A 14,379-nucleotide genomic window follows, 5' to 3' on the forward strand; every position below is an offset into this window, starting at 1 on the left:
GTTGCAATCTGTTTCTTTCCTATAAAGGTCCACAGTTAGACCTGATTTACATTTTGACACAACTGTGTCCAGAAATACAACACTCTCCTCATTAAAGACCAACTTAAATCTAATGTGACTAGTCGCTGCATTTAAATCATTAACAAAATTTACCAGGGTTCCAATGTCGCCCCCCCCCCACACACCAAACACATCATCAATATAGCGCCACCAGGTGGCGCTATATGATAGAAAAAAAGAATTATTATATACAAAATGTTCCTCAAACATATTCATAAAAATATTGGCGTATGTGGGGGCGACATTGGAACCCATGGCAGTCCCTTGGAGCTGAAGATAATAACTATCCTCAAAAAGAAAATAGTTACACCCTAAAACAATATTAAGTAACTGCAGAATAAATTCTGCCTGTGAAGTAGTATATCTATCAGATTCACTCAGAACTTTCTCCACTGCTCCAATCCCTGCCTCATGTGTGATAGCTGTATACAGTGATGTCACATCAATACTAAAAAGAATGCATTTACTTTCCTCTAAATATAGATCACGCAATTTAGCAAGAAAATCTCCTGTGTCTTGGATGTATGAACTAGAATTAACAAAAGGTCTAAGAACTTTATCCAAATATATTGACACCTTGGACAATACTGAGCCCATGCCTGCCACAACTGGGCGGCCAGGAGGTGCTTGCAGGTCTTTATGCACTTTTGGCAAAGTATACATCACTGGAGTGATGTCCTCAGATTCAAGTAAAAACCTTCTCACATCCTTACCAATAATGCCATTATTAAATGCAAACTGAACACAGGCCTCAATCTCTTTCTTTATCTCAAAGATAGGGTTGTGGGTCAACAGTTTATACACATCAATATCAGATAATTGTTTTTTAATTTGTTGGACATAATATTTTTTGATCTTGGCTCAATAAAGAAATTCATTCATTGAACTTGGTTGTGCGACTATCATCTTTTGCTATTATTTAAAACAATACTGGGTATTCCCGTATTAACTCCTAAGCAAAAAATTATTATTCTATAGAAGAGACCATCCTTCATATCGATAGCTCAAGTAAAAACCCATGCTAAGGGTTAGTATGCTAAGGGTTAGTATGTGATCGTTGCTTACTTTCCGAAGCCTGATTGTAGTAATGTTCACATTACTTAATGACAGGGAGAGAGTGCGCTTTCTCTACTCAAACTCTAAGCGTTGCTGAAGATTGTTTAATTATCCTCTCATGCTAGACTGCAGGACTTCTGTCCTGCAGCACCTACCCTCTGGAACACTCTCCCTCGTGCTGTCAGGCTTTGCCCAAATCTTTCTTACTTTAAATGCTCTCTGAAGACTTTTCTGTTCAGAGAAGCCTACCACCCAACTCAATAATATTCCTTTTACCTAACAACATTTCCCTCCTCTAACTCTGCATTAACATCTTTCTCAATCTTGCAGTCCTCAACTCCTGTTTCTCAACCTCCTACCCTTCTAGATTGTAAGTTCCCACGGGAATAGGGCCCTTGATTCCTCCTGTATGTGTTTGTAAATTCTGTCCTGTCTCTTAGTCTTAGAAGTTTTATACTATTGTTTTATTTAAATGATCTGTATCCATGGACAGCGCTGCGGAATATGATGGCGCTTTATAAATAAAGTATAATAATAATAATAATTATGTTGATAGAAATGTTAATGTTTACCTCACGTGGGTTACGTCAGATTCTGAGTGTCCATTTTATTATGATTGGCCAGGTATTGTGGGAGGCGGTCCTGAGGGTGACAGATACACACGGGCTGGCCCATTGAATAGCACATATGTGATGAATACTGGGAAGGATTTTGCTATTAGGCTGAATCGCTATAGGTTGTTCAGCAATACACGTAATGATTGAATATGCACTCACCTGAGGAGCATGCGCTCTTGTATATACAGATTCCCTGTCATTCTGTAGCAGAGACGGGGATCAGATAAACATGTAGGGTTCATATGCTATATCACTTAGAATTGGTTCTTTCTGATGATGCTCACTATAGGATAGATGGGTTATTAAATACCCTGATTGACGAGGGTTTTGTTGCCTTTGAAAAAGCATTAAGGCACAAAGAGCGTCAGGCTTCCTGGTGCGGTCCTCTCCTTCAAAGGGCCACTATGGTAATTGTGTTCCATGCTTATTTATTGTGTTTACACATTTTTGCTTAGGTGTTAGCATGGGAATACCCAGTATTGTTTTTTCCAATGCTTGTATATTGCATATATGTTACTGTTCAAATATGTAATCCATCTATGTGCATTTAAATTTTGTTTCAATCAGCCAATAGAATGCAAGCTCAATCCTATTGGCTGATTGGATCAGCCAATAGGATTGAAGTTCAATCCTATTGGCTGATTGTATCAGCCAATATGATTTTTTCAACCTTAATTCTGATTGGCTGTTAGAATTCTATCAGCCAATCAGAATCCAAAGGACGCCATCTTGGATGACGTCACTTAAAGGAACCTTCATTCGTCGGGAGTCGTCGGAAGAAGAGGATGCTCCGCGCCGGATGTCTTGAAGATGAACCCGCTCCGCGCCAGATGGATGAAGATAGAAGATGCCGTCTGGATGAAGACTTCTGCCCGTCTGGAGGACCACTTCTCCTGGCTTGGATGAAGACTTCTCCCGGCTTCGTTGAGGACTTCTTGCCGCTTCATTGAGGACTTCTCCCGGCTTCGTTGACGATGGATGTCCAGTCTTCAAAACGGCAAGTGGATCTTCAGGGGTTAGTGTTAGGTTTTTTAAGGGTTTATTGGGTGGGTTTTAGTTTTAGATTAGGGTTTGGGCAGCAATAGAGCTAAATGCCCTTTTAAGGGCAATGCCCATCCAAATGCCCTTTTCAGGGCAATGGGGAGCTTAGGTTTTTTTTAGTTACGGTTTTATTTGGGAGGCTGGTTGTGTGGGTGGTGGGTTTTACTGTTGGGGGTTGTTTGTATTTTTTTACAGGTAAAAGAGCTGATTTCTTTGGGGCAATGCCCAGCAAAAGGCCCTTTTAAGGGCTATTGGTAGTTTAGTTTAGGCTAGGGTTTTTTTTTAATTTTATGGGGGGCTTTTTTATTTTGATAGGGCTATTAGATTTGGTGTAATTAGTTTAAATATCTTGTAATTTGTTTTTTATTTTGTGTAATTTAGTGTTTTTTTTTGTAATTTAGGTATTTGTATTTAATTTAGTTAATTGTATTTAATTTATGTAATTTATTTATTTAATTGTAGTGTAAGGTTAGGTGTTGGTGTAAGACAGGTTAGGTTTTATTTTACAGGTAAATTTGTATTTATTTTAGCTAGGTAGTTATTAAATAGTTAATAACTATTTAGTAACTATTCTATCTAGTTAAAATAAATACAAACTTGCCTGTAAAATAAAAATAAACCCTAAGCTAGCTACAATGTAACTATTAGTTATATTGTAGCTGTTTTAAATAGGAATTATTTAGTTATTAATAGTAGGTTTTCTTTAGATTTATTTTAATTATATTTAAGTTAGTGGGTGTTAGGGTTAGACTTAGATTTTGGGGTTAATAACTTAAGTATAGTGGCGGCGACATTGGGGGCGGCAGATTAGGGGTTAATAAATGTAGGTAGGTGGCGGCGATGTTAGGGACGGCAGATTAGGGGTTAATACTATTTAACTAGTGTTTGCGATGCAGGAGTACGGCGGTTTAGGGGTAAATATGTTTATTATAGTGGCGGCGATGTCTGGAGCGGCAGATTAGGGGTTAATAATTTTATTTTAGTGTTTGCGATGAGGGAGGGCCTTGGTTTTTAGGGGTTAATAGGTTTATGGGTGTTAGTGTACTTTTAGCACTTTAGTTATGAGTTTTATGTTACAGCGTTGTAGCGTAAAACTCATAACTACTGACTTTAGAATGCGTTACGAATCTTGACGGTATAGGGTGTACCGCTCACTTTTTGGCCTCCCAGGAAAAGCTTGTAATATCAGCGCTATGAAAATCCCATTGAAAAAAGACTTAACGCAATTTGCGTAAGTTGATTTGCGTTATGGCCAAAAAAGTGTGCGCAGCCCCTAAACCTGCAAGACTTGTAATAGCAGCGGTAGTGAAAAAGCAGCGTTATAACCTGATAATGCTGCTTTTTCACCATAACGCAAAACTCGTAATCTAGCCGATAGTTTTAGAACCTCATTTAGTATCTAATTTCTCTGGTTTAGTTTTTTTTTTTCTGTTTCTTATTCTTACTACTTTGGATCACAAATTATTGTTGATAAATCTTTATGACACAAGATTATATTATATGGGGCTAATGTGTATTTATTTAGAATGTAATATATGGAGCTCCAATTTGATGTATGCTGTATTGTGATGTGCTTTGAGGATCCATTAACTGTGTTTTTTGTACATTTACTGATATTACATTAGGCATATGTTTTATTAAAGAATTGTATCACAATTTTTTTGTTGGGAATTATTTCTTTACTAAAGAATAAGCATTTATGAGTGACCATGTGATGAATAAACAATATGGCCTAGATTGAAAGTGGAGAGTAAAAATGGTAGCTCTATAGTGCGCGAATATTGCTAGAGCACAATCCATAGTGCTTCCATTTTTACTTCCATATTACAACTGGAAAGTAAAATGTTAGCACTCAAAAGCTTAGCGCACACTAACATTTGGAGGTCGGATAGCACAGTCATGCTAAATCCTTTACCTAATAGATTTCTGTGGGTCACTCTACAAACCTTGAGCCTTAAACTCTCTCTCTCTATATATATACTGTATATATATTAATTAAAATATAGTTTAAGACTGTGTGAAGAACACTATTATTATTTTTAGTGCACTTTCTACGGGATGTTAGCATGTGTGCTCTATCCATTGAAATTGTAGGGTGCGCTAAAAAAATAACGGCTGTGCTAACATTCTCTGGTAAAACTACCAGATTGTGCTCTATTCTTAGTTTAGGGCTGGGATACAGACAGTACACCCTGTGCTATCAGTAGCCCCCCACTTGTAACTTTTGCTTACATGTGTAAATATATATAATTTTAATACTTAAGACCCCTGGACTTTTGATATGACTAAATAAGAACACTAGATGGACAAGTATACTCCAAATCCCTGAAGCCCCTTCTGTCAACAGTTTACCATAAGACCTCAGATTAAACTCTAAGGCCCTGAAGCCCCTCTATAAGCTATATATCCACATAAGACCTCCGATCAGAACCCCTGACAATGCAGCTCAAGCAATACAAAGTTACTTTCAACTTGTAATATGACCTCAAAAATAAAAGAGTTATTAATTTAACTTGAGAGATGTTATTGAATCATGGTGCTGATATTTTTGGGCTCCACTTGTAATCTGGGCCTCAATTTACTTGAAGCACCCCTAACAGGAAAGATTCTAATTCCCTGCCTGGTCTGGTCAGCTTCTCACTCACTGGCTGACTCACCTGTACTCTGGTAGGGATTAGGGAAATCCTTATAATATCGCCGGTTATTGACATTTGAGGACTGAAGTTGGGAAACACTGATATAAAGTGTGTCACAGGGAAAGTGACAGGTAAAGAGAATATCATTGTGAAAAAGTGTCAGATATAGGGCCACAGTGAATTATTATTTAGAGTAAAGCGTTCTATAGCCTTGTATGCTCCATGAAATGAGCCTGATAATCCGCATATGTGAAATTAGATGCAGTAATGTGGTAATATGAATATTCCTTCCCTCATCATATATATTTTTTTCTAATGTAACCTAATATAGTCTGTTGTGGGTGCCATTTTCTTTCTAACTTGCTCTCTATTAACTAGTGCTCTAATATTTCCAAATACTTGCTACATTTGTATGAAGTAAAACTGGGTTTTAAAATCAATTCCTAAAAACAGAAAAATATATCTGATGCATTTGGTCACATTCTGGGATATGCATGACCGCCTTTTATTTTTTTCCCTAATAATATTTATGTGTTACATTCAGGAGAAAATAGGGCACAAATTCAAGCCTGTAGGGAGGGGCACTACAACAATGGTGAGAAACACTGCTCTAGGATATGAGGAGTCATGGACTGTCAGAGAGTAGATAAGAATGAGGAATATGTTTTTATAGTTATAAACTTTGCACAAACTTGACACTAAAAAATGTTGACTTAAAAAGATTTAAAAGGGATACTAAACCCATTTGTTTATTTAAATTCATGATTTGGATAGAGCCTGCAATTTTAAGCAACTTTCTAATTCTAATTTACTCCTATTATCAATTTTTCTTTGTTCTCTTGGTATCTTTATTTGAAAAGCAGGAATGAAAGCTTAAAGGGACATTATACACCTGCTTTTTCTTTGCAAAAATGTTTTGTAGATGATCTATTTATATAGCCCATAAAGTGTGTTGTTTTTAAAAAATGGATAGTTTTGCTTATTTTTAAATAACATTGCTCTGATTTTGAGACTCCTAACCAAGCCCCAAAGTTTTAGGAGAATACCGACGTATTCCTACTCCAGCTTGCTTCTGTTTGTGTAAAGGGTCTTTTCATATGCAAAGGGAGAGGGGGGTGTCTGATACTTCCCACTTGCAGTGGGTGTTCCAGTAACCTTTTAAACAGAGCTAAACTGGAAGCTTCTAAGTAAGATTTTAAACGGTTTTATACTGGATTTTTATATCAGTATCTGTGCATATTATTCTTTTTAGTAGTGTCTATTACATGCAGTTATATCAAAATTGGAGTATACTGTCCCTTTAAGGAGCCAGACCATTTTAGGTTCAGCACCTGGGTAGTACTTGCTGATTTGTAGTCACCAATCAGGAAGCGCTATCCAGGGTGCTGAACTTTAAATGGGCCAGCTCGCAAGCTTTCATTACTGCTTTTTCAAATAAAGATACAAAGAGAATGAAGAAAAATTGATAATAGGAGTAAATAAGAAAGTTGCTTAAAATTACAGGCTGTATCCGAATCATAAAAGAAAAAAAAATTGGGTTTAGTATCCCTTTAACCCCTTAGTGACCAGACCATTTTTTAATTTTCTTACCGTTAGGGACTAGGGCTATTTTTACATTTCTGCTGTGTTTGTGTTTAGCTGTAATTTTCCTCTTACTTATTTACTTATCCCACACATATTATATACAGATTTTCTTGCCATTAAATGGACTTTCTAAAGATACCATTATTTTCATCATATCATATAATTTACTATAATTTTTTTTTTAGAAAATCTGATGTAAAAATTGAAAAAAATCCCACACTTTTTCTAACTTTGAGCCCCAAAATCTGTTACCCATCTACAACCACCAAAAAACACCCATGCTAAATAGTTTCTAAATTTTTTCCTGAGTTTAGAAATACCCAATGCTTACATGTTCTTTGCTTTTTTTGCAAGTTATAGGGCAATAAGTACAAGTAGCACATTGGAACACTGATATCTGTTAGGAATCCCTGAATAACCCTTCACTTGTGTATATTTTATTTTAGTAGACAACCCAAAGTATTGATCTAGGCCCATTTTAGTACATTTCATGCCACCATTTCACCGCCAAATGTGATCAAATAAAAAAAATTGTTACATTTTTCACTAACTTTAGGTTTCTCACTGAAATTATTTACAAACAGCTTGTTCAATTATGGCACAAAAGAGTGTAACTGCTTCTATCTGGGATCCCCTTTGTTCAGAAATAGTAGTTATTTATGACTTTGGCATTAGTTTTTGGTAATTAGAAGGCCGCAAAATGCTGCTGGGCACAACACTTGTATTATGCCCAGCAGTGAAGGGATTAATTAGGTAGCTGGTAGGGTTAATTTTAGCTTTAGTGTAGTGTAGTAGACAACCCAAAGTATTGATCTAGGCCCATTTTGGTATATTTCATGCCACCATTTCACCGCCAAATGCGATCAAATAAAAAAAAATTGTTAACTTTTTCACTAACTTTAGGTTTCTCACTAAATCTATTTACAAACAGCTTGTGCAATTATGACACAAATGGTTGTAAATGCTTCTCTGTGATCCCCTTTGTTCAGAAATAGCAGACATATATGACTTTGGCATTGCTTTTTGGTAATTAGAAGGCCGCTAAATTCCGCTGCACACCACACTTGTACAGGGAGTGCAGAATTATTAGGCAAGTTGTATTTTTGAGGATTAATTTTATTATTGAACAACAACCATGTTCTCAATGAACCCAAAAAACTCATTAATATCAAAGCTGAATAGTTTTGGAAGTAGTTTTTAGTTTGTTTTTAGTTATAGCTAATTTAGGGGGATATCTGTGTGTGCAGGTGACTATTACTGTGCATAATTATTAGGCAACTTAACAAAAAACAAATATATACCCATTTCAATTATTTATTTTTACCAGTGAAACCAATATAAGATCTCAACATTCACAAATATACATTTCTGACATTCAAAAACAAAACAAAAACAAATCAGTGACCAATATAGCCACCTTTCTTTGCAAGGACACTCAAAAGCCTGCCATCCATGGATTCTGTCAGTGTTTTGATCTGTTCACCATCGACATTGCGTGCAGCAGCAACCACAGCCTCCCAGACACTGTTCAGAGAGGTGTACTGTTTTCCCTCCTTGTAAATCTCACATTTGATGATGGACCACATGTTCTCAATGGGGTTCAGATCAGGTGAACAAGGAGGCCATGTCATTAGATTTTCTTCTTTTATACCCTTTCTTGCCAGCCACGCTGTGGAGTACTTGGACGCGTGTGATGGAGCATTGTCCTGCATGAAAATCATGTTTTTCTTGAAGGATGCAGACTTATTCCTGTACCACTGCTTGAAGAAGGTGTCTTCCAGAAACTGGCAGTAGGACTGGGAGTTGAGCTTGACTCCATCCTCAACCCGAAAAGGGCCCACAAGCTCATCTTTGATGATACCAGCCCAAACCAGTACTCCACCTCCACCTTGCTGGCGTCTGAGTCGGACTGGAGCTCTCTGCCCTTTACCAATCCAGCCATGGGCCCATCCATCTGGCCCATCAAGACTCACTCTCATTTCATCAGTCCATAAAACCTTAGAAAAATCAGTCTTGAGATATTTCTTGGCCCAGTCTTGACGTTTCAGCTTGTGTGTCTTGTTCAGTGGTGGTCGTTTTTCAGCCTTTCTTACCTTGGCCATGTCTCTGAGTATTGCACACCTTGTGCTTTTGGGCACTCCAGTGATGTTGCAGCTCTGAAATATGGCCAAACTGGTGGCAAGTGGCATCTTGGCAGCTGCACGCTTGACTTTTCTCAGTTCATGGGCAGTTATTTTGCGCCTTGGTTTTTCCACACGCTTCTTGCGACCCTGTTGACTATTTTGAATGAAACGCTTGATTGTTCGATGATCACGCTTCAGAAGCTTTGCAATTTTAAGAGTGCTGCATCCCTCTGCAAGATATCTCACTATTTTTGACTTTTCTGAGCCTGTCAAGTCCTTCTTTTGACCCATTTTGCCAAAGGAAAGGAAGTTGCCTAATAATTATGCACACCTGATATAGGGTGTTGATGTCATTAGACCACACCCCTTCTCATTACAGAGATGCACATCACCTAATATGCTTAATTGGTGGTAGGCTTTCGAGCCTATACAGCTTGGAGTAAGACAACATGCATAAAGAGGATGATGTGGTCAAAATACTCATTTGCCTAATAATTCTGCACTCCCTGTATTATGCCCAGCAATGAAGGGGTTAATTAGGTCGCTTGTAGGGTTAATTTTAGCTTTAGTGTAGAGATCAGCCTCCCACCTGACACATCCCACCCCCTGATCCCTCCCTGACCCTTCTCAAACAGATCTCTTCCCTCCCCCACCTCACAAATGTCAATGCCATCTTAAGTACTGGCAGAAAGTCTGCCAGTACTAAAATAAAAGCTTTTTTTTAAAAATATATATATTTATACATATAATGCAGTGTTGGATTCCCTCTTAGCCCCAACTTCCCCGATCCCCCCCAAACAGCTCTCTAACCCAGTGCTTTCCAAACTGTGTGTCGGGACACACTAGTGTGTCGGCAGCAGTGTGTAGGTGTGTCCCTGCTTCAGCACAACTTTTTTTTTTTTTTTTGGTTTCTGACTTTCCGCCTGCCTGCTACGCATATCACATGGTTGACACGTCATTGATACCTAGGGGGACACAGATCTTCTTAACCTATTGGCTCAGCTCAGTGGAAACTGAAACTATTCCCATTGGTGGCACATTGGCTCCTGACTGCATGTGTAGTCTCCTTAATTGGCTTGTGACTGCATGTGTAGTCAGGGAGTGGGAGAGCAGTGTGTTTGCAGTGCAGGCAGTAGTCAATCAGACTCACCGAGCTCTGAGGGCTACAGCTTAAATGCTGAGCTGAAGTCAGTGGGGTTTTTGTGCAACTAGCTCCCAGTAGTGCATTGCTGCTCCTGCTCTTGATATATGGATAGGAAATGGAAGCTTAAGAAATGCTTGATGATGAAATGCGAGTGTCTTTATCTAATATTCCACCAAATATTCAGAAATTATATTCATCCCATCAACCTCATACATCCCATTAAAATATCAAGTAGCTATTGATGTTATTAAACTTTTTTTAATTCTTGCACATACATACTGTTACTTGTAAATACATTTCATTATTATATAATTCATGTATGTGTCCGTATCTCTTAAAACAAGTTAGTTTAACCTCCTGTTTGCTAGTACAACTGAATTACTGTGTCGCAAAATGATGTAGGTCTAAAAAGTGTGTCACCAACATAAAAAGTTTGGAAAGCTCTGCTCTAACCCTTTCCCCTCTACCTATTTGCTACCATCTTGGGTACTGGCAGCTGTCTGTCAGTACCCAATTTGGTCAAAATGTGGCTTTTTAAAATAAATATAGCCCATTTTTCTGTAGTGTAGCTGCCCCTCCTCCCAGATCCCTTTCCCAATACTTTATTTCTTACTGCCCCTCCCTCTCCCTCTCTCCTTCCCTTACAGAGGCTCGAGGAAAACAAGCACTTAATACTGTGCGCGTGCATGCGCGCACCCTCTCGCACACTGACGGAACTTGCTTGCCGGAACTGATCCAGCGATGGGCTGCCCACCCACCTTTCTGCTATGGATCCCACTCACCAACGATCAGCACCATCGCTGGCCGATGCAGAGAGGGCCACAGAGTGTCTCTCTGTGGATCGATGGGTAAAAAAGGGTATTGCAGTGATGCCTCAATATTGATGCATCACTGCACTACCTTGAAAGCGGCTGGAAGACTTCACAATCGCTTCCAGCACTCGAAACCCCAGAGGACGTGCCAGGCACGTCCTGTCTGGCACATCCTTGGTTGTTAAGGGGTTAAAGAAGAAAAAGGTTTGCATATTACAGCATCACTGCTGAACTCACCACAATAGATGTCAGATCCTCACTTTCAAATCGGCTGATGGCCTGATCGAGGGACTTGTACATAGCAGCTGAGATCCTCTGGGTGATGAGCCTGTTAAGGTCAATGGATCTGCCCAACAACTGTGTGGATGACAAAGACCAGAAAATAAATGTTAAAGCAGTACTGACGAAATAAAGGAAGCACCAGAGAAGCGTAGATATAAACAATTAAAGGGACAAGAAATTATTTAACTAAAAATGAAAATTCTAAAATGGATAAAAGGCTTTAATGTTTTAATGTTTGTGAGACTGTCCACCAATCAAACTGTACATATACACTTCTTGCTAGTTACAACACCATGGCCCCCATTTATCAAGCTGCGTATGCAGCTCTGGGGGCCGATCGCTGCAGGCTTGCATGAGCGAGCCCTCAGCCGAATACCTGCAGCTTCCTAACCAGTATGCCAGGTGTTAGCTGGAGGATTAAATCACCCTGGGTATGTTTGCCCCAGGGTGACTGACAACCCCCTAAATGCGCAATCTTCGATCCTGGGTGGACAGGTTCACATGAGCAAACATTTACCATCTGGCAGTTGATAAATGCCGGCCCAAATATATATGTATTTATTTAAATTTAATATAATTAAAAGGGACAGGTAAGTCAAAATTAATATTTTATTATTCACTAATCAAACTGTAAATATGCACTTCTTGCTAGTCGCATCATTATCAGGGTGTGTGTGTGTGTGTATATATATATATATATATAATTTAAAGGGACATGCAAGTCAAAATTTATATTTTATTATTCAGATATTGAATACAATAAAAAAAATCCAATTAACTACTATTTTCTCTTTCTCTTGGTGTCCTTTGTTAAAAGCGTGGTTTGTTTCCAATGCAACCTAACTAGGTGGGCTTAGAAGTGTGCAGGTCTTGAGCTTTACATGGCAGTATTGTTTGCAACAATGTTTATAACAATGTTGTACATTTAGTATGCAACATGTGCACACTCCCGAGCCTACCTCAGTATCACTAGTGGCTAAATGTCTGTGGCACGATTGGCTTACCTGTACATGCCGTTGTTTGAGGAGGGTTTCATAGCGATTTGAAGGTGGGTAAGGAATAATCACACCATAGTTCTTGCACTCAGCACGGAAACGTTTATCTAACAAAACACTGACAAACAGGGGGGTTAGACTGTGATCTGCTGGAGTAATTCAAGTCATATAGCTGTGCAGCATACTGTATAACAGCCCTAATGTCCAGATTGAGTCTACTGGAATCAAAATGTAATTACAGCTTAAAGGGATAGTAAAGGGCTAAATAGAGCACAACATTTTAAACAACTTTCCAATTTACTTCTGTTATCAATTTGCTTAGTTCTCTTGGTATCCTTTATTAAAGAGTAATCCTAGGTGAGCTCAGGAGCATGCATATGTCTTTCGCCATCTGGCAGCAGTGTTTGCAACATTGTTTATAGCAATATTATACTCAGTTACAAACACTGCTGCCATAGACTGGTGAAGACACGTGTACCCTCCTGGGCTCCTATCAGACTACCTAGCTTTACTCTTAACAAAGGATATCAAGGGAACAAAGCAAGTTTAATAAAATAAGTAAATTTTAAAGTTGTTTAAAATCACATATTTTATCTGAATCCTGAACGTTTAATTTTGACTACTGTTCCTTTAAAGGGACATCAAACTCAAAAAAATTCTTTCAGGATTCAGATAGAGAATACAATTTTAAACATCTTTCTAATTTACTTCTATTATCCCATTAGTTTCATTCTCTAAGTATCATTTGTTGAAGGAGCAGCAATGCACTACTGGTTTCTAACTGAAGACATGGGTGAGCCAATGACAATCAGTATATATATGCAGCCACCAATCTGCAGCTAGAACCTAGGTTCTTTGCTGCTCCTGAGCTCCTGGAACCTAAAACAGCTATTGAAATTCATCCGCAATATTCCACTTAAAATGCTTCTGTATTTCATGAATGGGAAGTAGGAAGATATAAAAACCTTTACTTACCTGCCTGACATGGCTTTGTAATATGCAAATATCTGGTCAGACAATTTGTATACAAACTGATCAAAGCAGAGGTTCACCTGCAGGAAAAAAACACGTAACACTTAAATAATGCATCTCCTGAAAAATAACACTTCCACCAGAAAGAGCAGCATTTACCTCAGCTTCTATCTCATCATAAAGAAACTGCTTCTTAAATTTGGTTAGAGCATAATAAGCACTGTCATTATAAAGGTCAAGGGGATAAAGTACGTACCTGGAAGAGAGAAAAGACACACCACATAAATACTTGTGGAGATAGCCATGGCTTGTGTTATTCACATATATTTTATAGCTAAATCACTTCATGTTAGATATGTAATGTGTTTCCACATTAGATCAGTGATGAGAAGCAAGATCAAGTGTATGTTTCTGTGTATATGCAAGAGAAGGTGTATGTTTCTGTGTATAAGCAAGATGAGGTGTATGTTTCTGTGTATAAGCAAGATAAGGTGTATGTTTCTGTGTATAAGCAAGATAAGGTGTATGTTTCTGTGTATAAGCAAGATAAGGTGTATGTTTCTGTGTATAAGCAAGATAAGGTGTATGTTTCTGTGTATAAGCAAGATAAGGTGTATGTTTCTGTGTATAAGCAAGAGAAGGTGTATGTTTCTGTGTATAAGCAAGATAAGGTGTATGTTTCTGTGTAGAAGCAAGATAAGGTGTATGTTTCTGTGTAGAAGCAAGATAAGGTGTATGTTTCTGTGTATAAGCAATATAAGGTGTATGTTTCTGTGTATAAGCAAGATAAGGTGTATGTTTCTGTGTATAAGCAAGATAAGGTGTATGTTTCTGTGTATAAGCAATATAAGGTGTATGTTTCTGTGTATAAGCAAGATAAGGTGTATGTTTCTGTGTAGAAGCAAGATAAGGCGTATGTTTCTGTGTAGAAGCAAGATAAGGTGTATGTTTCTGTGTAGAAGCAAGATAAGGTGTATGTTTCTGTGTAGAAGCAAGATAAGGTGTATGTTTCTGTGTAGAAGCAAGATAAGGTGTATGTTTCTGTGTATAAGCAATA

General features: G+C 38.1%; 1 protein-coding gene across 1 annotated transcript in view; it reads right to left on the minus strand.

The window, feature by feature from the left end:
- CYFIP2 (cytoplasmic FMR1 interacting protein 2) overlaps window positions 1–14,379 on the minus strand; it is a 236,629-nt gene that overhangs the window by 85,236 nt on the left and 137,014 nt on the right. Inside the window, exons 18-21 of the mRNA XM_053718790.1 lie at window positions 13,482–13,578; window positions 13,326–13,402; window positions 12,360–12,468; window positions 11,311–11,430 (exon numbers count right to left, since the gene is read on the minus strand). Coding sequence (XP_053574765.1) covers window positions 11,311–11,430; window positions 12,360–12,468; window positions 13,326–13,402; window positions 13,482–13,578 — 403 coding nt within the window. The remainder of the gene's footprint in view (window positions 1–11,310; window positions 11,431–12,359; window positions 12,469–13,325; window positions 13,403–13,481; window positions 13,579–14,379) is intronic.

This window comes from Bombina bombina, chromosome 6 (genome assembly GCF_027579735.1).
Source record: "Bombina bombina isolate aBomBom1 chromosome 6, aBomBom1.pri, whole genome shotgun sequence".
Classification (NCBI taxonomy): Eukaryota; Metazoa; Chordata; class Amphibia; order Anura; family Bombinatoridae; genus Bombina; species Bombina bombina.